Below are 26677 nucleotides of genomic sequence, written 5' to 3' on the forward strand. Positions count from 1 at the left end.
AAAACGCACTACACTGGTTTTTAAAGTTATTTATTGGGCAGTTCCGGGGATCTTCTTCCGACTTCTCCGTTCTCTTTTCCAGCTCTCCGGTTCTTTCTACTAGCAGCGGCCCGGTCTTCTGCGTTTTCTTCCCTCTTCGATGTCGACGAAGCTTCATCCCGCTGTAATGACGAACGTGCAAAGATTTATATAGGCATGGGGCGTGTCCGGTGACCCCCTGCCCCTTATGTCAACACCACCCAGCGCATGATGGGACTGTGATGTCATAAGAGGGATATGCCTGTATTTTGTAGAGTTTTTGTTAGTTTTGGTATAGTTACAATCACAGCTCTTAACCACTTACAGACCAGAAAATTTGTCCCCTTAATGACCAGGCCATTTTTTGCAATGCGGTACTGCGTTGCTTTAACTGACAATTGCGTAGTCGTGCGATGTTGCACACAAACAAAATTAAAGGTGTGTGTGTGTGTGTGGGGGTTTTTTTTTTCTTCTTCTTCTTCTTTACATAGAGCTTTCTTTTTGGTGGTATTTGATCATCTCTGCGTTTTTTATGCTATAAAAAAAGAAAATTTTGAAAAAAACAATATTGCTATAATGTCCCCAAAAATAAAAAAAATCTTCATCAGTTTAGGCCAATATGTATTATACATATTTTTGGTAAAAAAAATCTCAAGCGTATATTTATTTGCGCAAACGATGAGCTTTTTTTCATATTTTTTTGGGCGGTGAGCTGCTATTTTTAGCGGTATTGCAGCATTTTACACATTTTTGGGCCATTGACATTTTATACAGCGATCAGAGCTATAAAAATGCACTGATAACTGTGTAAATGTCGCTGGCAGGGAAGGGGCTACTCTAGGGCCGATCAAGGGGTTAAATGTGTGCTCCCCTTTGAGTGCTTCTTACTGTGGGGGATGAGACTGACTGGGGGAGGAGTCATATTGACTTCGTAATTACTACAAGCAGCAGATGTCTCTTCTCCCCTGTCAGAACAGGGATTTGTGTTTACGCACAAATCGCTGTTCTGGCCCTCGACCAGTGGCATTCCTGCTGGCCACACGCATGGTGTTCCCCGCCGTGCAGCGGGCGTGCACCTGCTATGGCTCTTAAAGGAAATGGTACGTCATTTTGCAGTAACAAACCACTTTGCCAACATTAATGTGCGTGAGCCGGTCGGCAAGTGGTTAACATTTCCAGTGGGAATGACCCAGGGGAGGAGGCGAGACCGACTGCCGATATGGGTCAGTTTCAGTGGAGGGGTTTGGGACTTTGAATGAGGAATGTATCTAAGAAAGGAGTAAAAATAAAATTGTTATTGCATAAATTCATGTCCTACAGTATATACATGGAACCCATAAAGGGTCTGACTCGATTGTAGGCAAGTACATAACCTAGGCCAAAGGGATGGACCTTCTTGCGTCTTGTCATATAAAAATAAGTACATAAACCATAATAAAATGAAACCATTGAAGGGAGTATAATATAACATAACCAAGTAGTAGAAAAGAAAAATGACAGGAAGAACTGTTCAACCTGGGGTAACTGGCATATGGTCACAAGTTCAACACCTACGGTCCTGGCACACGAGACTCCTTTGATACTTGCCTCATTCAAAGTCCCAATACCCCCCTTTTTTTAAAAATCAATAGGGATGGAGGTGCACCTCATTTAAAGCGGAGTTGCGACTTAAAAAAAATAAAATGAAATAAAAATGATTAAAAGTCAGCAGCTACAAATGCTGCAGCTGCTGACTTTTAATAATTGGACACTTACCTGTCCTAGGGCCCCCGCTCCATATTTATGTCCGAATCTTGGACCTAATATAATGCATACATTGATTTCATTTATTGCGTAGACACACATTATGCATACTTGTGCCAACTTGTTTATGCTGCTCTTGTTTCGTGTGTGTGTGTGTGTGTGTGTGTGTGTGTGTGTTTTTTTTTTTTTTTTGTAATTTTAAAACCCCTCTTTTTCTCATATCAAATTTCAATAGGGATGGTAACTGCGTGCCGACCAGCCGCCTGCTGGGCGAGAGCACGTAGTTACCGAGCAGCCAATAGGGGCGCGCGCCGCTGGAGACGCGCACGCTCGGCGATCGCGTTCACCACCGGGCACTCGCGATCGCTCATTACAGAGCGGGAGCTGTGTGTGTAAACACACAGCTCCCGGTCCTGTCAGGGGGGGAAATGACCTATCGTCTGTTCATACAATGTATGAACAGCGATCAGTCATTTCCCCGTGTCAGTCCCACCCCCCCTTCAGTTAGAACACACCCAGGGAACATGATTAACCCCTTCACTGCCAGTGGCATTTTTATAGTAATGCATTTTTTATAGCACTGATCGCTATAAAAATGCAAATGGTCCCTAAAATGTGTCAAGTGTCCGCCATAATGTCGCAGTACCGATAAAAATCGCTGATCGCCGCCATACTAGTAAAATATTAAAAATAAAAAATGCCATAAAACTATCCCTTATTTTGTAAACGCTATAACTTTTGCGCAAACCAATCAATAAACGCTTATTGCGTGTTTTTTTATTTAGTGTTATTTTTCGTAAAAAAAAAAAAAAAAAAAATGTAGACTAATACGTATCGGCCTAAACTGAGGAAAAAAATTTTTTTTATATATATTTTTGGGGGACATTTTATTATAGCAAGAAGTAAAAAAAAAAAATCTTATTTTTTTATTTATTTTTTTAAATTGACGCTCCTTTTTGTTTATAGCGCAAAAACTAAGAATGCAGAGGTGATCAAATGCCACCAAAAGAAAGCTCTATTTGTGGGGGGAAAAAAAGGAATGCCAATTTTGTTTTGAGCTACGTCGCATGACCGCGCAATTGTCGGTTAAAGTGACGCAGCGCTGAATCGCAAAAGCTGGTCTTTGACCAGCAATATGGTCTGGGGGTTAAGTGGTTAATGTGCATCTCATTTAAAGTTCCAAAACCTCCTGTCCTTAGATACTTGTAGTACTTGTTTTGAAAAGTCCTTTTTTTATTTATATATTCAGAACCGAGCCACCGATGGCTTGGTTCTCACTCCTCCCCGAGAGGAGAGCTGCTGACTGTCGGCATCTATCTTCTCTGCTCCTTCACGCTTATTGACGTGCTGAGCTGTGCAGGGGTGAGGAGCGGCCGTCTAAGCAGCTTGCTGAGACTGCCTTCAGTCAAGGCAGGTGGATCCAGACTTCGGAAGTCGGGATGACTCGCTGCCTGGACTGATTGCCGTGATGCCAGCAGGGAGTGGACTTCAGACCGCTGTCTGCTGAAAACGGGTCACAGGAGTGCAAATCTAATTGCACTCCTGTGACCCATAGGAGAAGTCCAGCTCAGGCTGGACGTTTTTTTTTTTTTTTTTTTTTTTTTTTAAATTTCTCTTTATTAAACTTTTTCAACATTACATATATTACAATACAAAACTTAAATACAAATAGACAGACAAAACAAATACGATCTCAATGTAACCCCTTCATAAAATGTAATCTTTATAATGGATTTTACTAGGAGATCTACCTGCCCTATATAGAATATGCCCTACCCTATATTCTTAATATTCTATTGAGAACTAAGCTAAAGTGGAGGAGGATAGGGACAGAGGAGAAGAGAGGAGGGAGAGAAGCACAGGGGGCAAGGGCCTTGCCCCCCCCCCCCCCTAAAAAAATAAAAATAATAATAAATAATTATGGTCCCATGGTGAATTCATAAATCAAAATAAGCCAATCTAACGTCTTGTGCCCAAAAGATGGGGGAGAAAAGGATATAGAACCCCACTCCCTCCCGCCTCTATCCCCATAGGGATTCTTGGTGCCAGTGTACTAAAAAAATATATCTCCAATATAATCCCTCAAGGGTTCATAGTGTTAATGTGCAAATCTAGTTTCTTATATAAAAAAAAAAGGGGGAGACCTCTCCTCCCTCTCTCCCGCGGGGAGGAGGGAGAGAGAGAATAGAAGGAAAAATACAAGTGAACAAATCTAGCTTCCTGTGAAAGAGGGGAGAAAAAGATATAGGACTCCCTCCTTCCCCTGTTCCTATAGAGAGTCCTAGTGCCAATGTGTAATATAAATATGTGACCCATAAAAAAAGGGGGGGTAATTTCTCCCCTCCCTCACCCACAAGAAATGAGGGGGAAAGGGAAAATATGGTCCCCTAAGGGATTTGTGGTGCTAATATACAAATCTACCTTCTTGTGTAAAAAAAAAAAAAAAAAAAAAAAGGGGGAGGGAGGAGAGACAAGGACAAGAAAGCCCCCTCTCCCTCCCCAATCACCTCAGGGTTTCATAATACCCACGTGCCCTTCTAATTTCTAGTGGTTAATGTATTATGTGAGGGAAGAAAAAATATGATCGCCAAAGGATTCATGGTGCTAATATACAAATCTACCTTGTGTTAAAAAAAAGGGGGGGGGCGGTGAGGGAGGAGGAGAAACAAAGAAAGGAGGAATGAAGTAACCATTCCCTCCTACTCCTCCCATATCCATATAGTCCTCTTGAGTCCCTGAATTCTCTCCATCTACTCAAAATCTTATGTCTTGGCCTGCATTCATTAACTCCTCCATTACTCTAATTCTGTCTTTCTCTCGTAACCAGGGACTTCTCTTTGTGAAATTGTGACCTGGCGCCTGGGAAAGCTTAGGGCTGCAGAAGGCCGCAAAGCCGCGGCCTCAATTGCCGGTGCAATCGCAGCAAAAAACAGCAGTTCTAATGTGTATTTTCACTGCCATCTCCTTCCCTCTAATTAGATTCCCCAAACATATATATTTTTTATTCTAACACCCAAGAGAATAAAATGGCGGTCGTTGCAATACTTTGTTACACCGTATTTGTGCAGCGGTCTTGCAAGCGCACTTTTTTTGGGAAAAAATACACTTTTTTTAATAAAAAAAAAATAAGATCACAGTAAAGTTAGCCCCATTTTATTTTATGAAAGATAATGTTACGCCAAGTTAATTGATACCCAACATGTCACGCTTCAAAATTGCGCCCGCTCGTGGAATGGCGACAAACTTTTAACCCTTTAAAATCTCCATAGGCGACGTTTAAAAAATTCTACAGGTTGCATGTTTTGAGTTAGAGGAGGTCTAGGGCTAGAATTATTGCTCTCGCTCTACCAATACCTCCCATGTGTGGTTTGAACACCGCTTTCATATGCGGGCGCTACTCACGTATGTGTTTGCTTCTGCGCACGAGCTTGGCGGGACGGGGTGCGTTTTTTGGCTTTTAACTTTTTTAGCTGGCTCCTAGACTCCAAGCAAATTTGTCAAACCCTGCATTATACACAAAAAGTCATGATGTTCTTGATTCATGATCATTCTTTTGGTACAATTACTTGTCCTCAAAGTGAGGTGTTTAGTCTCCATGGTGGGTATAAGAGTTATGAAGTTTGTCGTCAAATTCTAGTCTTATCAAAGGGTGATCTGTACTAATGTCCACATTCAGAACATTTTGCAGAGACACTTTTACTGTGAAGAAATGGTCAATGTGGGAGTAGGAAGAGTGACGCAAACAAAAAAGGTGAAATCCTTCTCGGATCCATGGAAGCAGCGCCAGACATCATATAAGTCATATTTATGTAGCAAGGGAACAATGCAGTGACCAGGTCTTCTAACAGGAGCGGTGGAGTCCATAGTGGGGTGTAGGAGTGTATTGAATTCTCTGCCGATAATAAGGGTGCCTTGCATTACTTCCAGAACCTTGGCAAACAGTGGAGTAAGGAGTTTCCTCTGTTTAATGTTCAGAGCATAAATGTTAACTCGTGTAAAGACTACTTGATTTAGTTTGCAAATGAGGATGATATATTGGCTTTGAGGTTCCTGAATAGTGTGGATATGGTGGAAAATCAGAGTCCCTGGTGGCAATAAAGACTCCACAGGCCTTTTTGTGGCCATTTGCAGGTGATAACAATTTAGAAATTTTACTCAAGTACATTTGTGGGCAGAAAAATGTGACTCCTATAATATTGAGTTGGTCCATCCTTTGCAGCTATAATGGCTTCAACTCTTCTGGGAAGGCTGTTCACAAGGTTTAGGAGTATGTCTATGGGAATGTTTGACCATTCTTCCAGAAGCACATTTGTGAGGTCAGGCACTGATGTTGGATGAGAAAGCCTGGCTTGCAGTCACTGCTCTAATTCATCCCAAAGGTGTTCTATTGGGTTGTGGTTAGGACTCTGTGCAGGCTAATCAAGTTCCTCCACACCAAACTTGCTCATCCATGTCTTTTTGGACCTTGTTTATGCACCAGTGCATAGTCGTGTTGGAACAAGGGGCCATCCCCAAATTGTTTATATTGAATTCCGCGCTACGGTGGGTAAGTGGGCTGCTGCCCCCCTAGTAGTCCTCCCAAGGAAGGAATGAAATAGTAGGTTATTTAGATGAAGAGGTGGTGGCGCTGCCTAAAAGGTGTTTGTGACTTCCAATAAGTGTTCCAACAAACCCTGTGTCAAATATGTGATACGTGCCATAATAGTTAAGTGGTAATAAATGTCGGACACCTCCTGAAGGGTGAACTCACAAGCGGGGAGAGTCCCCTCTGTTGGCTAGAGGCTGTTCCTATTTAATGACCCTTGGAAACTAAAATTCCATAGGCTATTATTTGGATGTGATGCCTTTTTATCCGTGTGCCTGTGAAAGTTTCTATTGCTAACACGTGATTTGTTCCTAGTGTAAACCAATGATTGATCAGAATACAAAAGTAAATATAACAAAAACGTATCAAAAGTGGAATCTTGAATAGCTTACGAGTGCTTGATTGTCCAGTGATTGGCAGTGGCTGTTCCTGCCTGTGAGTGGGCTAACTACCAGTGATATTATATTATAATATATATGCATACATACATACATACGTTGACAAATTTGCTTGGAATCTAGGAGCCAGCTAAAGTTAGGCGCCAGAAAACGCACCCCGTCCCGACGAGCTTGCGCGCACAAGCGAACACATAAGGGAGCAGCGCCCGCATATGTAATTGGTGTTCAAACGCAATTTTGAAGAGTGACATGTTGGGTATGAATTTACTCGGCGTAACATTATCTTTCATAATATTAAAAAAAATCGGGATAACTTTACTGTTTTTTATTTTTTAATTAAAAAAAGTGTAATTTTTTTCCCAAAAAAGTGCGCTTGTAAGACCGCTGCGCAAATACGGCGTGACAGAAAGTATTGCAACGATCGCCATTTTATTCTCTAGGGTTAGGATAAAAAAATATATATAATGTTTGGGGGTTCTAATTAGAGGGAAGAAGATGGCAGTGAAAATAGTGAAAAATGACATTAGAATTGCTGTTTAACTTGTAATACCAACGGCCACCACCAGATGGTGCCAGCTCACATCTGATGGTAATAACTTGTAATACCAACGGCTCACCACCAGATGGCACCAGCTCACAAAAAAAATGTTTTTTTTTTTTTTTTTTGCCCACCTTCCTACGCCAAGTCGCCAGGACACTATTTCTAGTCGCCATGGCGCCCGGGATTTGTGTGTGTGTGTGTGTATATATATACATACATACATACATACATACATACATACATACATACATACATACATACATACATACATACATACATACATACAGCTGAAATAATAATAAAACAGCTGGCAGTTAATACAGTAACTGGGTTGCTAAATGGAAAATGCAGTTAATACAGTCCCACAACAATGTAGCTGTACTCTGTATGACTGTGCTTCAACTTGGTTTCTTATAAATGACTTGAAATTCTATAATAATGGCTCTGTGACTTGTCATCTGTGCTCCCCCTCTGAGGTCCCCACTCACCAGATAGTTGTCCCCCTTAGGGGGTGTTGAGCCTGGAATTTATGTGGATGTCAGCAGTATACCTCAATAGCGCTGGATGCTGCCGCCGATCTACGTCCTTCAGGGGATAGTGTTCCAATCCAGGACACGGAGACACGTGTGAGCGTGATGTTTAATAAAAAATATCCGCATAGTGTGGTAAAAAATGGAAGGCTGTTTAATTAATTAGTTAAAAAATATATTAAAACATAGTAAAAGCTTGCCTATGGCAAGAAAATTACGACACGTATCACATATTTGACACAGGGTTTGTTGGAACACTTATTGGAAGTCACAAACACCTTTTAGGCAGCGCCACCACCCCTTCACCTAAATAATCTTCCATCCCCAAATTGTTCCCACAAAGTTGGGAGCATGAAATTGTCCAAAATGTCTTGAAATGCTTAGGTCCTAAGAGTTCCCTTCACTGGAACGGAGCGGCCAGGCCCAACCCCTGAAAAAACAATCCACACTGCAACCCCCCCCCCCCCCTCCCAGGGAATGATGGCAAGGTCCATGGAGAAGGTGGGTTGTAGGTGACTGCTTATTCTGTTATCAATGTCTAAGGTTTATGGTAATTTTGTTCTTGGTTTTTCCTAGGTTGACTGCTTTCGAGAGAGAATCACAAATGAGGTAAGCCTGTTTTATTTTAGAAAAGTTTATTGCTGTCTAATAACTTTGAATGCACCTTAATTCGTACCTTGTTGTTTGGTGCTTTCATTATCAAAGTATTGACTCGTATGTCAGTGAAAAGCACAAGGTGACAGGCCTTCTTTACTGCCATGGAACTGAAAAGTGTTTTACTCTTTATACCGTGTAACTATTTAGCATAGCAGTGGTGAGAGCCAAAAATGGTATGTATGATATTTTAGAAATGTTCTTGATAACAGCATTGTGTGTGTCCTTCCTTTTTTTTTTTTTTTTTTTTTTTTTTTATAAAATATTGCAACAACCGCCATTTTAATCATTATGGTCTCTGCTAAAAAATGTGTTTGGAAAAATTTAACCAACCAAACCTTCAATTTTACCTCCTGTTGCTACCGAAAATTATTTTTGTGGCTGGGAATCCTTTTTTTTTTTTTCTTCCGGGAATTTTCTTCTCTTGCACATGCAAATTTATTTTTCGATTTACATTTCTCACACGATTCTCCTATCTTTGATTAGAAAATCCTTCATTTGTTTTTCAAAAAAAATATATTGGATAAGATTTTTCAAAAGAGAATTCTTTCGAAGTTCGAACAGTGTATAGCCTTGCTTACAAGAGTCGAGGTTGGGATACTTTTTGGTGTTCATCTTGGGGGATCGACTGATATCGTTTTTTCGGTGCCGATACAATGCCAACAACTTTTTTTAACAGAATGTTCATTTTTTTTTAAAAGTTTGAGCATATACACGTATAAAAAATCGACATGTAAAATAAGTCACTTGATATACAGACATAGAAAGGAGCGTAGATCACATAGCTAGCCTTAAAGATCGATATCGATTGTAAATACCCCACCATCAATATCCATTCACAGTATCTAAATAAATAAGGAGTGTGCCAAGAGTGTCTCAGCCGTGCAACACACAGAGGGAAGAAACAAAGGGCATCCTTCCCTATGCCGTCCATGGCCACCACACCCGGTCCAATTTTTTATTTTTTTCTGCTGATGTATGTCATTATATACATAGGAATTGCTGAATTTATAGCCTTTTCCCACGAGACTATGAAGGGAGAGGAACGGGAATTCTACTTAAGGACAATCTCTCTCATATGATCATCATCGTTTACCCCTAATAGCAGCAGCTCCAGGTTGACCAGAAGGTCCAGTTGGAGATGGAAATTGATGTCAATCACCTCACCCCAGAAGCTGGCCACTCTTGGGCAGGTCCAGAACATGTGCATATAAGTCCCATCAGCACCCCCACAGCAAGTAGAATCCTGGGATCTTTGAAGATATATATATGGTGTAGTCTCTGGTGTGTAGTACACCTTGTGTATAACATTTCATTTGGATCAACCTATCCTGGGATGAGATCAACAGTTTGGCACTATCACCCAAGCAGTCCTCCCTGTCAAGTCTTCCATTTGTCCAGAGTCTTGTCTTCCTGGGAGAGTCTGCACTAAGCAGGTCGAAGTATAGGGCAGACAGGGGTTTGGATCGGGGCTCCTGGGCTAGTAATTACTCAAAAGGATCCATTTTTGATTAGGTGAAGAGAATTGGGCCCGTATGGAACAGCTGGAAGTATCTAAAGATCATTGACCCTGGTAAATGGAATTTGGCACTAAGCACTGCGAAGGGTAGTAAAGGCCCCCCCCCCCCCCCCCCTCATACAGTGCTTCACAACCTTAAAAAAAGATATATAAAATTCTGGGAAAAACATAGAAACTTGGGGAGAAAAATAATCTTAAGGAAGCCCCCCCCCCCTCATGCATTTCTCCTGAAGTTGTGACGGCAGCACATTGAGGATGGATGCCCAATGACACGCAAATACCCGGATGGCGGGGTGGAAGTGTCTCCAGACATCCACCAGAGTGAACAAGCCAATTCACTGAGCCAAGTTGGGGGACCAACAGCAGGTAGAGGAGAGTCTGTACAGATCTGGACTAGGGGTCATGTTGAAACCCCCCAGGAACAGTACATCTACCCACCCCATATGTCAATACAGTTTGCATAATAACCCCAAGTAAGGAGGCATCAGCCGGAGGTGGTAAGTTATAAGCCCACTAACGCCAGGAGTACATTCTCTATCAAAGCATGCATCACAATGGATCGCCCCTCTGGATCTGTTCTAATGTCCAAGAGCTGAAAGGGAAGAGATTCATGTAACGGTATACTGACCCCCCCCACCTTGAGTAGCCGGAATGCGTGGCGTGATAGTGTGAGCCAACCCATGCCCGTTTGAGACCTAGGATACGAGATCCCACAAAGTGTGTCTCTTGTAAAATAACAATCTGGGGGTTGTGTTTTTGGAGGTATTTGAACACCAGGGATCTCTTGACTGCGGGTTTAAGCGCCCTAACCTTCCAGGATATTACAGATACAGCTGCCATAAGATTAGAACCACATAAATGAAACTGAGCCAATGCAAGCCAGCCCGCACTCCAACACCCCAAGGCCCCCCAGCCAGAGGCACCTACCCGAACAGGGCCAATCCATTCCTAATTGTACCCCACATCGGTAACATAATGCCATTCAACATATCAAGGAACAATGCCATAAAGGAACAATAATACAATAAAAAAAAGCCACCTGCAAGACAAAGGCATAATGAGCTAGTATGCATAGCATAGTAGCTCATTATGTAATACTCTCCTCCGATCGAAGCCCCCCACATTTTTCCTCGTGCAACGCTCGGGCGGCCGACATCTTGCCCGGGGGTTACATCTTGCCAGTCATGGCACGCCCTTCATTAGGAGTGGCATGCTCGCTGTTGCTAAAGTGCGTCTGCTCTATTGTCTATGATGCATGCGCCGTAGAGATCGGCGCCGTGATTTTAGTAAATATCTCCTATACCGTGGAGGTTTAGGAGATATTTCAAGCACCTACAGGTAAGCCTTAATCTAGGCTTACCTGTAGGTTAAAGTGGTTGTAAAGGGTTTACAACCACTTTAAACTTGCATAAAAGAAAAACTCGCTTGTCCACCATTGGTCCGCAACTGCTGACCCCTCCCCACGAATCACACATAGTGACACCGCATGGATCCCCAGCAACTAGCCCGAAGGCAACTGGAACATGGGAGATGTGTAGAAAAACTAGAGTGAAAAGCAGTCCATAACTGTGGTCAGTCCTGACAGCCTTCTGGAAACGATAGTAGCAATAAAGTTCCCATCAGGAGGTGCTGGTAAGAGGAAAAATATTACCCAAGTCAGATAAATCGCCTGGACTAAGTCAGATAAATCGCCTGGACTAAGCCAGGGGCACAAATCTTGAAAGGGCCTGTGGAGCAGCCTGATAACCACAGTAGTCCGTGAGGGATCCCCAATATAAGGGAAGAGTCCCCCGGGACAAACAAGGTAAGTAAAGAGCCTCCCACTAACCGGGGGGGGGGGGGGTCTTGGGGGTCACAGCAGGCAGATTAGTAACAAGATTGCATCGACGACTCTCAGCATGGACAGGAAAGGGACACTATAAGCCCTATTATACAGAGTGCAGCTTTAACCGAGTCAAAGGACCTGTGAAGCTTCTGCGTCTCCACAGAATAGTCATTCTGCCAGTCTCTGAAGTTGAGGAGCTGGAGTATGAAGGTGCGCGGAGGGGCCCCTTCTGGCCCTGGCTGTTGCGGCATACGGTGTGCCCTCTCCACTGCAAAGTAGGGTGATAACTGAGCTGCTGGTAAAAAGGAGTGCATAAGTTCTTCCAAAAAGACTGTAGGGTTTTTTCCCTCAGCACCCTTTTAGACTGTAGCGTGCATATAGCTCCATAATGCACCGCTACGGTATCCTCCACATGGCCTATCTGCCTTTCTGCAGTAGTGAGGCGGGAGCGGACCTTGTCCATATCCATGTCTAGCTGCGTCGCCTCAATCTTGCATGTGAGGGTTGTCTGACACTGGGCAATAGCAGAACGAGGCGATGGCCGCCAAGACCTTGAATCCCCGGCAGAGAAGTGGCGGGTTCCTCCGCAGAGTTCGTCTGGGCACCATGTTGGCACGCTGCTGCCGCTCAGGCCTAGGACGGAGTTTGGGGCCGTCCACAAAGGATGTATCCGGGGGGGAAACGGATGCTCCTGGCAGCTTTCCCACAGCTGGAGGATTTAGATGGCATTCGCCGTCTACCCAGCAGTGCAGAACACCAGACTCGGGTATGGATGATAATGGAACGCTCCAGGAAAGCTATCCGCTCACTGTCATCTTGGCCACACTCCCGATATCGATATTTTTACCACTTTTCCTGCCAATATTTGCCGATATTTTGTAAATTTAAACTTTCAAGAATGGCACCAATTTTATCCACAAATCTGGTTAAAAAAAAAAAAAATTAAACCATTAGGGCTCGTTCTTCACATGAAAACTGATGGGAGGAAACGGATTTCAAAACTGACATCTCTGTCTGCAGTACACGATGATGTGATGAATTAGGTCTAAGGCTTCATGCACACTGGATGTTTTTTTTTACATGTGTGTTTGTTATCCTATATGTCCGTGCACACATTGAAAACAAATAAATGGGTATGTTGCATTTGTCAAAGGGGCTCAAAGAATGCGTGTCTATCCAGTGAATGGGCTGTGTGTGGTACCTCCCTGATGTTGTTAAAAAAAATCTATGAAAAGAATTCATGGACAGCCGCACACCAAAATGAACCTAAAAAGGTAGCCTTTATTGGGGTAAAAATCTGACACTTTTCGCACAATCAGTCATGATGTTGCTAGTTCACACCAGATACAGTTCCGTGCGCTTTTTTTTTTTTTTGCGCTGCACTAAAAATGCGTGCAGTGTTTTTTCAATGTATTCCAATGGTTCTAGTTCACACCATTGCAGTCAGTTTTCGGTGCAGAAACTGACTGTATTGGTGCAGAAAACACGGAACTGCATCTGATGTGAACTGGCCATTAAACATATGTATTTTTACCATTTCATCAATAATTTGTTACAATGATACACATGTCAGCACATGAAAAGTATCAAGTGTGTGTGTGTGTGTATATATATATATATATATATATATATATATATATATATATATATATATAATAATATTCTCTCTATCTCTCCATGAACATGATGAATACATATGTTGGCTTGGCAGCACATGAAAAGTAACAAATTATTGATGAAATGGTAGAAATGCATATATGTTTAACACCAGGGAGGTAGCACACATTATTTTGCCCCTTTTTTGACAAATGCAACATAACCATTTTATAATGTTTACTAACCACTCTGCCTCCACAAGTCGATGGCCTCATTCAAAGTACCACATTCCTTTCTTGTTGACCTGAATCAGGGATGGAGGCACAGTCATTGTGCCTCATTTAAAGTCCCAAAACACCCCCCTCTCGATTAACATAATGACAAACGCCTTTTACAGTGTAACACTTGACATATTATTTTTTTTTTTTTTTTTTTTTCTGATATTAAGGCTGAAGACCTGGTTGCTGCATTTTTTCCAAAGAAATTGTTAGAACTGGACAGCTTTCTCAAGGTAGGACTGCTTGTTTTTAATTAAGAATATGACATCTGTGCTTTTTTGTTTTGTTTGCATTTTATTTAATTTTTTCTATCTTTACTTCTTACTTGCAGGAACCCATGCTCAATGTCCAAGACCTAACGCAAATACATTCAGAAATGAATCTGCCAATACCAGATCCCATTCTACTGACTAACAGCCATGACGGGTTGGATGGCGTAAGTTCTGCTACAAAGTGCAGTGCAAAGTTGGTGTTATCAGATGCAACTATTTTATGAAGAATAACTTTCTGTTTAATTCAGTGGTTCTCAACCTGGGGGTTGGGACCCCCTTGGCAGGTCAAATGAGGATTTGCCAGGGGTCACCAAAACCTGGGCTGTTCCTGAAGCCCGCGGCCGCCCACTCAGCCTCTTCACAGCTGCCCATTCAGTTTACGGCATAGCTGGGGGGCAGGGACTAGAGTTCAGCTGACTGGTGAGGAATGTGAAGTGGGAGGGGCTGGAGGAGACCCTATCTGCTGATTTCAGCATAGGTGTCCCTGCTACGAGAAACCACAAAGTCGGAGACACAGTGAGTAACACTACCTGTGATTAGAGTTGCCTTTAAAAGTCCCCACTACAGTTCTCAGATCAGCAGATGACCTTGATCAAGAGCACCTAAGTTGGCTGATCAGAACTCTCCCACCAGCACTGCCACTGATCCCAACTCCCCGCCAGGGAGTAAGAGAAGGAATAAAAATGGAGAATACATGGAAGGGAGAGGAAAAGAGGGGGAGGAACAAAAAAAAGGGAGAGAAAGAACAAAAAAGACGGCCAGAGAGGTATGGTGAAAACAAACAAGAAATGAGGATAGAGAGAGAGAGATAAAAGGGAAAGGAGAACAAAGAGTGGTACATCCTAAAATGTACTATAAGGGGTTTTAATACTGTACAAGTGGAAGGGACTCGGAGCGCTAAATGTCCGGGGGCTCAAATTACGATAAAAAAATTATTTTACCGTTGGGCGTCCCCATAACTTTGGAAATTTTATCAAGGGGTCACGGCACTAGGAAGGTTGAGAACCACTGGTTTAATTAGTTGTATGTAATTTTGTAAACTAGCAGATTGTCTCCTGATCTAGGTCTGCGTAGTAAAACATATGGTTACTGTATATTGTATATCTGCGATCCATTAATTATAGAACACATATGTGAACAACATATAAAAGGGGTGTAGATGGGGGGGGGGGGGGGTTGCATATTATGCTTTTACCTATACATACCATTCCATGTTTTCTTGTTCTAGTCTTATTTGAGTAAAATGACCACTAGAATTGGTTGCTTCAAGAACAGTCCACATTTACTGAACCAGCTTTCTCCTTGGATAGATATTGACCAGAGAATAGGAGGGCCTCCTGTATTTGTTGGCTTTTACGGTACATAACTGAATTTTTTTTTTTTTTTTTTTTTTTTTACAGCCAAACCTCAAGAAGCGAAAACTGGAAGATGGTGATGATCACTGTACAGGTTTGTGTGTTTTGGAGGATTGTGTTTGGGGAAAAGAATGCTGTGTTGCAATTGCACATATGCTGGATGCATATAGCACCTTTTTGTGTATAAAATGTTAGCAGTTAGACTTCTATATGTTCATTTCCATTATCCTTTACACACCACCTACACATTGTAATAAGTTTAAATTTAAAAGCGGAGCGTAGCAATTAAAAAATTGGGAAGAAGGCTTCTCCATCCTTATACAGAAATTTGTAATTGTGTGATTTCTATTGCAGCAACAAAGTCCCATGGGAGATATCTTTTTGTCTAAGTTTAAATTATAGGCTACAATAAAAGTGAACACACTAGGTAATTAATAAACAAAATGGTGCAGAGCAAAGGTTTCTGCAATGCCGTATCTTTAATTCTAGAGAAAAGGGATGAGGTATTCACTGATTCATATACAACATTTGTATTGGCCACATCCCCCAATCGTTGGACAAAAAGTGCCAATATGTGTACTAATTCTCATTAAAAGACCCATTTTCTACCTTGACACTTTGGCCTTTAAAATCCCACCTAGGGGGAGATACTCTCTTTTTGTCTCTTTAATTCTAGGTTTAAACCTCTGCTAGTTGGGTATGCAGACAACATAATAAAGGTCATCAGGTATTTAATAAATGTTGAGACCGTTAAATTTTCATTATTGTATTGGTAGTGTTGGAGTCAGAAATGCATAAGTAAAGATGACTGAATAGTTGGGCACTGGCCATTATAAATTATCATAAGACTGTTTTGCTTTTTGGTTGCAACATGAAAAAATGTGGAAAATTTCAAGGCACTGTATATTTGAACTCTGAGTTGCATGAAAAGACTGGCATCTGGAAAGCTGTAACAATAACAGTTTTCTATTACAGCTATATTTAGGCTTGCATGTTTCTGTAACATGTGTTTGATGCTTCTGCAGATGCCTGTGTTTCTACAATGGTTGTCTGTCATACAGGTTGCTCAACTTATTGTCTTTTGGGGGGGATGCACCATGCCATATAATGCTTAAAAACGTCTTTGGTTGTATTTGTTAGATACTGTAATTTTTTTAGTTTACATGGCTTGACAACATGTAAAATAACTACCCACCCCCTTCATACCCTCACAGGTGTACAGAAGCGCCAATTGATACATTGGAAACAAAATAAAGGCTTGGTGTGGCTTGGGGGTAGTAAATTAATAAAATAAGAAGCTGTTGGCCAGTTATTTTAGTTACAGTACAGCAAGTAACCTAGTTCAGGACCTTGCATTGTGTCTTGTTTTATACCTGTGCCGTGTAATGCACAGCCATACATGTGCATGCACACACGTGGTTTTTAACATTGTTGTACGTACTGCCGTTTTTTGTTTTTTTTATCAGTGTCTCTACCCTACGCCTGCCATTTTAGATATATATATATATATATATATATATATATATCTATATATATCTATATATCTATATAATATATATGAGAAATTGAGCTTGACTTTTGTATTCTAAACATGCACGTGGTCCCAAACCCCTCACAATTCATAGTTGAAGGCACTTGCACTATGTTGCGGTTAATGTGTGTCTTTTGGTGCAGTAATATTTGCAAGAGAATTTTTTTTTTTTTTTTGCTGTAATTTATTGCTACAAAATGGAGAACAAAGCTTGTCACGATACTGTACTGCCTTAAGGCATCATGGGGATCATTTGATGGTTCTAAAGGCATAAGGTTTTTTTTTACCCTAATGCATTTTCTGCATTGGGGTAAAAAACCTTCCATGATCAGCCGAGGGAATTGTCTTAGAGAAGAGGTAGAGAAACCGGTATCTATTGGAGAGCATATTTTTCTTTCAGCGTTTGGAAGGTTTTCAGAAAGTCATTAGACATATGCCCCAAAGTGGTAACGCCACTGTCTGTCCACATGTGACAGTCAGGAAAGTATAAAATTCCTGGGACTTGCTCCCCTATGCAGAGAAAAACGATAAAACAAAACAATAAAACTATCTGGTCACCAATTTACACACAAACGCACGCACTGATATTTATTACACATATATATATATATATATATATATATATATATATAATTTTTTTTTGCACCTTTTCACAAAGCCTAAGGTGGAAATTTATTGGAAGCAAGTCTACCGGGGGGGTGGTGTGTGGGTGTTTGGACTCCATTGATGTACCTACAGGCTCTGCCTGACTTTAGCACCTCTGCACACACGCATGTGCTGCTGGAATCTGCTTTGTCAAATCACAAGGGAGTTGAAGGGCAGGGGCGTGCTGCCCCCAAAACTTTGAAACAGGCGGTGGAATATGGGTACATTGCTGTGCCTGTAGGAACTGCCCTGTCGCAGTATATAAACTGTGGCGGATTGACGAGCAGTTAAACATTTATGTCTAAGGTATAGAATGTTTGTGGGTGGAGTGTGTGTGGTTTTGTTTTTTTCAGTAAGTAATTGTCCATTTTCCTTTTTCATAGGCACCAAAGTTTTTGTGATGCCCAATGGCATGTTGAAGAGCAATGCACCTCTAGTGGAGATCATCGAGAAAGTGAAGCCGGAGATCAGGTTACTGATTGAGAAGTGTAATACCGTGAGTGTACCGGCCATATTCAGGCTTGCATAATAAGGGGAGAAAAGGTGTATATGTAAATGGATTCGGGTGTGACAGTGGTGTAAGGTAGAGGTTAGCAGTTTCTGTATTTAAACAGGTATGAGTAATGCTAGCTGCTGTAGACTCCTGTAATGCAGGAGAGTGTTCCCTGTCTTCCCAGACAGTTGTATCTCTCAACAATGCTGGTGCTAAGAGTGAGAAATGACTGGAGGTGTAGAAGTTGTGGGTAAACGTGATCATTCAATTAGGAAGTAGCAGAACTTAATACTTCAGAATAATTCTCTAGGGATGAAGAAAGTGAAATAGAGAGAAATGTACAAAGATGGTAAGCAAGTTGCTCCATAAAGCGGATGTACAGTATGCTCAAAAATAATGGGATAAATAGCTTGTAATCTGTAAACCTCCAGGTTGAACTGGATTACCTACTTTTGTGTTCTAATCTCAATGTTTTTATTTTTTTTATTTTATCTTTTTAGGTAAAAATGTGGGTTCAGCTTCTTATTCCAAGGATAGAAGATGGTAACAATTTTGGAGTGTCTATCCAGGTAAAATCCTGAAGTGACATGGCCAGCTAATGAATGGTGGTTTATGGAGGAAGGAATGTCTATAACACACAGATTTTTTTTTTTTTCTTTTTTCAAACAAGTTGTACAACTTTTGTGTGTGGTAATATGAACTCTAGTGGCAAGAAGCATTTTTCATGCCCCATGAAAGTAGCCCTGTATTCCCTAGTGCCAAGTTTAGGGCTGGAATGGACTAATCACGGTTTCATCACCAGCGTTAACCTGGTGAACAGTTGATAATTTAAATGTTGAGCAGCTTTGGTCGATTGTGTATTTTAATCGGCCACTTTTTTTTTTTTTTTTTCTCTAGAGATCTAAACAAAAGTTGCCACCTTTTGTGTTCTGAAAAACTTACCAAGTTTAGCCTTTTATAGTTTTAAATGTAAAATAAAAGAAACAGCACTCTGGATTAAACAAAGCCACGATGGAGAAATCTTTTCCTTGCATCCTCCCTTAAGCTGGCAATAGGTGGTGCGATTGTTCTTTCCTGTAACCTTTGTTTTTTTTTTAATACAGCTTGCCTGTAAAATCCTTTTCTTGGGAATACATCATGGGACACAGAGCCTTAATTACTTAATGGGTTATGTAGTCACCACCAGTGATTGGATACTGGCAAACCCAATTAGAATTGAGTTCCTCCTCTATACAATCCCTCCCAAATGGAGAGTACCTCCATTTTTTCGCCAGTGTCTAAGGTGGTTGAACATGTGCCAAGAAGAAAAAAGCTCTTTTGATGGTTTTCTGCGGAAGCCTAATCCTAACCCGATCCATGCCTCGGGCCGATATAAAAAGCCCAAGATGGGGTGGTACCAGGGCCTCGTGTAAAGAAGAAACGTGGTTTGTCTGTAATGCCTCTCTGCGGAGGTCTGGGATCCAGGCTTTGGTGTACTAATGCAACTGTGGCATGAAAAGTTACTGGCATAGTCTTCTACAGGTTCAGGTATGAGGTTCCTCTAAGTCAGGGCTCGACAAATCCCGGGCGCCAGGTCGCCATGGCGACTAGAAATAGGGTCCTGGCGACTTGGAAGGGGGGGCAAAAATTTTTTTTTTTTTTTTTTTGTGAGCTGGCACCATCTGGTGGTGAGCCGTTGGTATTACAAGTTATTACCACCAGATGTGTAAACTGGCGCCATCTGGTGGTGGCCGTTGGTATTACAAGTTAAGCATTACAAGTTAAACAGCAATTCTAATGTAATTTTTCACTATTTTCACTGCCATCTTCTTCCCTCTAATTAGAACCCCCAAACATTATATATATTTTTTATCCTAACACCCTAGAGAATAAAATGGCAATCGTTGCAATACTTTCTGTCATGCCATATTTGCACAGCGGTCTTGCAAGCGCACTTTTTTGGGGAAAAAATTACACTTTTTTTAATTAAAAAATAAAACAACGGTAAAATTATCCCCATTTTTTTTTACTATTATGAAAGATAATGTTACGCCGAGTAAATTGATACCCAACATGTCACGCTTCAAAATTACGTCCGCTCGTGGAATGGCGTCAAACTTTTACCCTTTAAAATCTCCATAGGCGACGTTTAAAAAACTCTACAGCAGGGGTCTCAAACTCAAATTACCTGAGGGCCACAAGACAAGTTTCCATATCCCATGGGGGGCCACATGCAAACTTTCAAACTTCAAAAACAGTACTGGTGTCAGCGAACGCATTATTAACCCTGACCACTACACTGCACACTGACCACTACACTACACACTGACCACTCACCATCAGGGTACAGCACACATGAGTGCACAGCGCACATCAGGGTACAGGGCACATCAGAGCACAGCACATAGGGGTACAGCACAACAGGCCACATCAGGGTGCACGGCACATCAGGGCAGGGCATATCAGGACATGGCACATCAGGACAAGGCACATGGCACATGAAACAGCACATCAGGGTACAAAGCCCAGCACATCAGGGTACATGGGGCACATCAGGGTACATGGGGCACATCAGGGTACATGGGGCACAATCACAGCACATCAGGGCACATGGGGCATATCAGGGCACATACGAATACACCAGGGCACATGGGGCACATGAGAGCACATCAGGGCACAATCAGGGAACATGGGGAACATGAGAGCACATCAGGACATGGCACATCAGGGTACAGGACATGGCACATCAGAGCACAGCACATCAGGACAGGGCACATCAGGGTACAGGGCACATGAAACGGCACATCAGGGTACAAAGCCCAGCACATCAGGGTACCCCATGTACCCTGTGCCCTGATGTGCTGGGCTTTGTACCCTGATGTGCCGTTTCATGTGCCATGTGCCCTGTCCTGATGCGCTGTGCCCTGTCCTGATGTGCTGTGCCCCATGTTCCCTGATTGTGCTCTCATGTGCCCCATGGCACATCAGGGTACATGGGGCACAATCAGAGCACATGGGGCATATCAGGGCACATACGAGCACACCAGGGCACAATCAGGGAACATGGTGCACATGAGAGCACATCAGGGCACATGGGGCACATCAGGACAGGGCACATCAGGGTACCCTGATGTACAGAGCCCAGCATACCAGGGCACAATCAGGGCACATGAGAGCACAATCAGGGCACATGAGAGCACACCAGGGCACAGGTCAGCATTTACTTTTTGTTTTCTTCAAAGGTAGAGTAGCGCAGGAAGCGTCTGTCAAGTTCACTTGTCTCTCATGTCACGCTGCTCCCCCCCCCGGCAGCCCCCCCCCCTCTCTTCTCGTCCATCACAGATAATGTCACAAGCAAATGGGGATGGACGAGAAGAGAGGAGGGGCCGCCGGGGACTAGCAGTGTGACATGAGAGACAAGTGAACTTATGACAGACGCTTCCTGCGCTACTCTTCAGGCACCTTGATCTACACTTCCGAGGCACCCGCGGGCCATTTAAAACCGGGCCGCAAATGGCCCGCGGGCCGGTACTTTGAGACCACTGCTCTACAGGTTGCATGTTTTGAGTTACAGAGGAGGTCTAGGGCTAGAATTATTGCTCTCGCTCTACCAATCGCGGCGATACCTCACATGTGTGGTTTGAACACCGTTTACATATGCGGTCGCTGCTCACGTATGTGTTCGCTTCTGCGCGCAAGCTCGGCGGGGCGCGTTTTCTGGCTCCTAACTTTTTTAGCTGGCTCCTAGATTCCAAGCAAATTTGTCAACCCCTGCTCTAAGTGGGAACCCATGGTAAACCTGAAGGTTGGCACAACATTTTTTTTAATTATAACATTTTTTTATTATTGTTTGCATATATAAATTACACAAAGTAATGCACCATCGTGCGTACATTTAACATAATCCATACACAAGCAAGCCTTTTACCCCTCACCCTCCCCCTACCCCTGAGTCGTTGTAGTTGAGTAAAAAAAAGCCTCTTGGATTCCAAATTTTCTTCCCTTGTATCTACCCTCACCACCCCTCCACCCTCCCATCGCACCATGGACCAGTTTTTTAAATTAATTTGATTTGCTTCATTGGATAGATCCGCCCCATAAAGGGACGTCCAGTAGCGGATTAAAGCATATATTGATTTGAGTTGAGTTTAAAAGAAGCCCTCTTCTTATATAGAGCGTCCCGTTATGTCTAGCCATGGTTTCCACATCCTCACAAACTTTCTATAATTGCCCTGTCTAATGAGTGTCACTCTCTCGCTCCAGATCATTGTATTGATGGTTTCAACCCACGATTTAACAGTGGGTGGAATCTGGGCCTGCCACCTCCACGCAATTAACTTCCTTGCCTGGAAGAGGCATCTCAGCACCACCTCAAGGGTCCCAGCAGGCACTCTATCCTCGTCAATACTGCCTAAGGCTGGGTTCACACTACGGTTTTCCCGTCCGTCAGCCGCATACGATTTATATGAAAAACCGTATGCGGCTGAAACGGACGGGAACGTATGGAACCGCACATATGTGTGTTTTCCATTGACATTAATGTTAAAGGAAAACGTATGCGGTTGCCATACTGTTTTAAAAACGACCGCAAAACCGTGGTTAAACACGGTTTTGCGTACGTTTAAAAAACGTTTTGCCAGCAAATCGTACGCACCCGGATGCATCTGAGTGCATACGATTTGCAATGCATTGTCTATCTATACGTTTTCCCGTCCGTGCCCGTACGTTTTCAATACTGAAATCGTATGCGGCTGACGGATGGGAAAACCGTAGTGTGAACCCAGCCTAATAGGCATGTCTTAGACTCGGCTTCCAAATTCGTTTTAAAAGTTTTATTTATTATATCTATCACCTCCTCCCAGTATCTAAATAGCTTAGGGCATTTCCACATCATGTGGATAAGGTTGCCTGTCGCTCTGCACCTAGGACATTCGTCAGTTCTTCTCCACCCAAGATTAAACATTCTCCTGGGGGTATAGTATACTCTATGCAAGAGGAACAAGTGTGACACTTTCTGGGATGGAGAGATCGAGACCAGTACCCCCCTCCTCAGGATCGCGCTCCACTGTTCCGTAGACATTTGCCCTAAGTCTCTCTCCCATCCTGTCCTGCTCTTGATGGGACCTGCCCTGCTTATTGTTTTAGCTCCTATTCTGGAATACAGTTCGGAGATCAGGCCTTTAGTTGTTTTTGAGGAGGTTATTTTCAGGAGAGTAGGAGCCGAGGCCCATACAATGGGTTGTGACCCAAACTGAGCTTGGATACCATGCCGGATCTGGAGGTATCTATAGAATGTTTTATTTGCTATATTGAATTCCTGTCGCAGGTCTGCAAATGATTTCATGTGTTCTCCCTCATATAATTGACTTAAGCGGTTTATCCCTTGTCTTTCCCATTCCTTGCATCTCTCAATGTCTTTTAATTCCTTTAAGTTTTGGTTGCACCAGAGAGGGGCAAACGTTGTTATTCCCTTATAGCCCAGCAGTGTTTTTGTTATTTGCCATACTTTAAGGATAAGTTTTATGGTTGGACATTTATGAAAAAACGAGCCAGTCTCGAGTGCCTCCAATATTGTCCTATGTGGTGCCCCTATTAGCATCAGTCTCCCAGGATTCCCGTCTCCCTCCAATCCGCAATTCGCGATATGTTGTAACTGTGAAGCTAGAAAGTATGTTTTCGGGTGTGGAACTGCCATTCCCCCCTCTTTAGCTGGTAGCTGCATGGTCTGGAGACAAATCCGGGCTTGTCCCTTCTTCCAGATTAAATCTCTAAAGATGGATTCTATCCTTTTAAACCATTTTTGGTCTATCCAGTAGAAACAAAGATGAAATACCTCGGTATATGGATCACGAGTGACATCAATAGCTTTGTTCCAAATAACTTAATGCCCCTCTTGGATAAATGGGAACATAAAAGAGACATCTGGTGTAAACTACCACTATCTATAGCGGGGCGATGCAATTTAATAAAGATGTTATGGCTGCCCCAGCTACTTTATATACTCCACAACTCCCCAGTTTGGATAGACCAAAAATGGTTTAAAAGGTTGGCACAACATTACCTGCTGTGAAGGCTGGTTCTGCTATTTCGGCAGCTTTCCTGCGGCGGGGATAAAGCTAAGGGAAGATGACATTAAAAATTAAAAAATGTATCTTTTGTGAGTAGGATGTCTTGCCTGTTTTTCAACCCCTAGAGCAGTGGTTCTCAACCTGGGGGTCGGGACCCCCTCGGGGGTCAAATTATGATTTACCAGGGGTCACCGAATCCTGGGCTGTTCCTAAAGCCCGTATCACTCTCTCAGCATTTTTGCAGCCACCCAGCAGGGCTATCCCTGGAGCCCACAGCTGCCCACTCAGCCTCTTCGCAGCCGCCCATTCAGTTTACGGCATGGCTGGGGCGCAAAGACTAGAGGTCAGCTGACTGGTGAGGATTATGAAGTGGGAGGGGCTGGAGGAGACCCTATCTCCTGATTTCGGCATAGGTGTCACTGCTACGAGACACCACAGAGCTGGAGACACAGTGAAGCCGGAGGCAGTGAGTTACACTACCTGCGATTATAGTTGCCATTACAAGGACTCAGGGAGCGCCAAATGTCTGTGGGTTAGGGGTGTAAATTACTTGTCTTGCCTTGGGTGCTGACAACCCACGCTATGAAAATAATTTTACCGTTGGGGGTCCCCACAACTTGGAAAATTTTATCAAGGGGTCACGGCCCTAAAAGGTTGAGAACCACTGCCCTAGAGGGAGTAAGTTACATACCTGGTGTATTCTTACAAAGCCATCCAGGAACACGCTCAGTGAAGTCGGTCAAATTAAACACCACTCACCACCTCCGTGGCAGGCTCTGCCACAAACCACGTAACGGGTCCCCCGAAGCCGTGGTTGCTCGTGCACGGCACACCTGTGCACAGGTGCCAAGAGGCTCTTTTTAAAAGCCCAGCACGCCAGAGCCTTCTGTAAGCGACATGGACACAGAGCTGTGGGGCTGTAAGCCTTCCTGTGTATTGAACCAGGCAAACCTAAGACTCCTACTTGGCATCAGGTTGTGCAGTGAGGCAATATTGTGTAATATAAGACTATAGCACAACAGTGATTGCATTTTGTTGTAGTACCTCTGCTTTGCAGTTTAGAACTATGTCTCCCAGAAGAGGTACAAGGGCTAGTAAAAGAGGCACTATGAGAACCCTGCTTATGGCTAAGGATTCTGAGCATGCCTGCAGTTTACCATCCCCCCTGTCAGTCTGGTAAGGGCCTCACAGGATGATCATGTGCCCCTGTCTGGTTTTGCAGCTTTTCCTATGGCAGCTCCTGTATACATCACTGAGGCCACTTTAAAAGCGGGTAATGTTGTGCCAACCTTCAGGTTAACCATGGGTTCCCACTTAGAGGAACCGCATACCTGGACCTGTAGAAGACTCTGCCAGTAACTGTGTAACTGTTTGTGCCACAGATGTATAAGTATACCAAAGTCTGGAGCCCAGACCTCTGCAAACAGACATTACAGGCAAACCTAGTTTCTTCTTTACACAAGGCCCGGGTATCACCCATCTTAGGCTTTTGATATTGGCCCGAGATATGGATCCGGTTATAGCTCCTAGGCCTCCGCAGAAGAGCTTTTTTTTTTCTTGGCACATGTTCAACGTGACCAACCACCTTAGACACTGGCGAAAAAACTGAAGTACTCTCCATTTGGGAGGGGTTACATAGGGGAGGAACTCAATTCTAATTGGGTTTGCCAGTGTCTAATCACCTGTGGTGACTACATAACCCATTAAGTAATTAAGGCTCTGTGTCCCGTGATGTATGAGCGAAAAAGTAAATCTCTCAATTCACCCATCAACAGTCAGTGTTTGCAGGAGGAATCCCCACCACCGAGTTGGTGTTCTCCCGACCCGCCCTCCCAGGTTAACGCACAGTAAATTATTGCTAGCAGCTATAGCTGCTGGCAATATTCACATAAAAAATCTGATATGCTGGTTGTACCCAAGTTGATCGATGGTTCGACTTGGGTAAAATTGGTCTGCCTATACATGGTTCAAATCTCGGCCTGTCCCTGCTGAACCGGCTGAGAGTCGAACAGTCTATAGCAGGGATATGCAATTAGCGGACCTCTAGCTGTTGACAAACTACAAGTCCCATCATGCCTCTGGGTGTCATGCTTGTGGCTGTCAGTTATGCTATGCCTCATGGGAATTGTAGTTCTGCAACAGCTGGAGGTCCGCTAATTGCGTATCCCTGGTCTATAGTCTGATTTACTTTCTCTGTTCTCTTCTCATTGTTTACCACTGTTATGCTCTGAGTCCCAAGTTCCTTATCCTTCCTGTTTTTGAGATTTCCTCTGTAGCAAATAAGATGACAAAAATGTTGTCTTCAGTGGTCATTGTACTATATGAGCCCCTTTCCTATTGTGCTAATTTTATTGGTGTCAATGACTGCAGTAATAACTGCCAGTGCTGGTCTAGTGGCAGTGCTGTAACACTGAAATAGAACCTGGAAATTTAAATATAGTGCCATCAGGTAGAGATTATGCCACTGGACAGTATTATTGACTTCAATGCCAGGCGCTGAACTGCATTTTGTTCTGTTTGCTCAAGAAGTGCAATGAAAAAAATTAGGGTTGTCCCGATACCACTTTTTTAGGACTGAGTACAAGTACCGATACTTTTTTTTTTTTTTATGTACTCACCGATACCGAATACCGATACTTTTTTTTTT

The 26677-nt window shown here is 42.9% G+C and overlaps 1 protein-coding gene across 1 annotated transcript in view; it reads left to right on the plus strand.

Moving 5' to 3' along the window:
• PSME3 (proteasome activator subunit 3) overlaps positions 1-26677 on the plus strand; it is a 49802-nt gene that overhangs the window by 6793 nt on the left and 16332 nt on the right. The window contains exons 2-7 of the mRNA XM_040331209.1: positions 8392-8424; positions 13858-13920; positions 14019-14123; positions 15360-15408; positions 17874-17986; positions 18484-18552. Of these exons, the coding sequence (XP_040187143.1) occupies positions 8392-8424; positions 13858-13920; positions 14019-14123; positions 15360-15408; positions 17874-17986; positions 18484-18552 (432 nt within the window). The remainder of the gene's footprint in view (positions 1-8391; positions 8425-13857; positions 13921-14018; positions 14124-15359; positions 15409-17873; positions 17987-18483; positions 18553-26677) is intronic.

Source organism: Rana temporaria, chromosome 12, assembly GCF_905171775.1.
Source record: "Rana temporaria chromosome 12, aRanTem1.1, whole genome shotgun sequence".
In the NCBI taxonomy this organism is placed as follows: domain Eukaryota; kingdom Metazoa; phylum Chordata; class Amphibia; order Anura; family Ranidae; genus Rana; species Rana temporaria.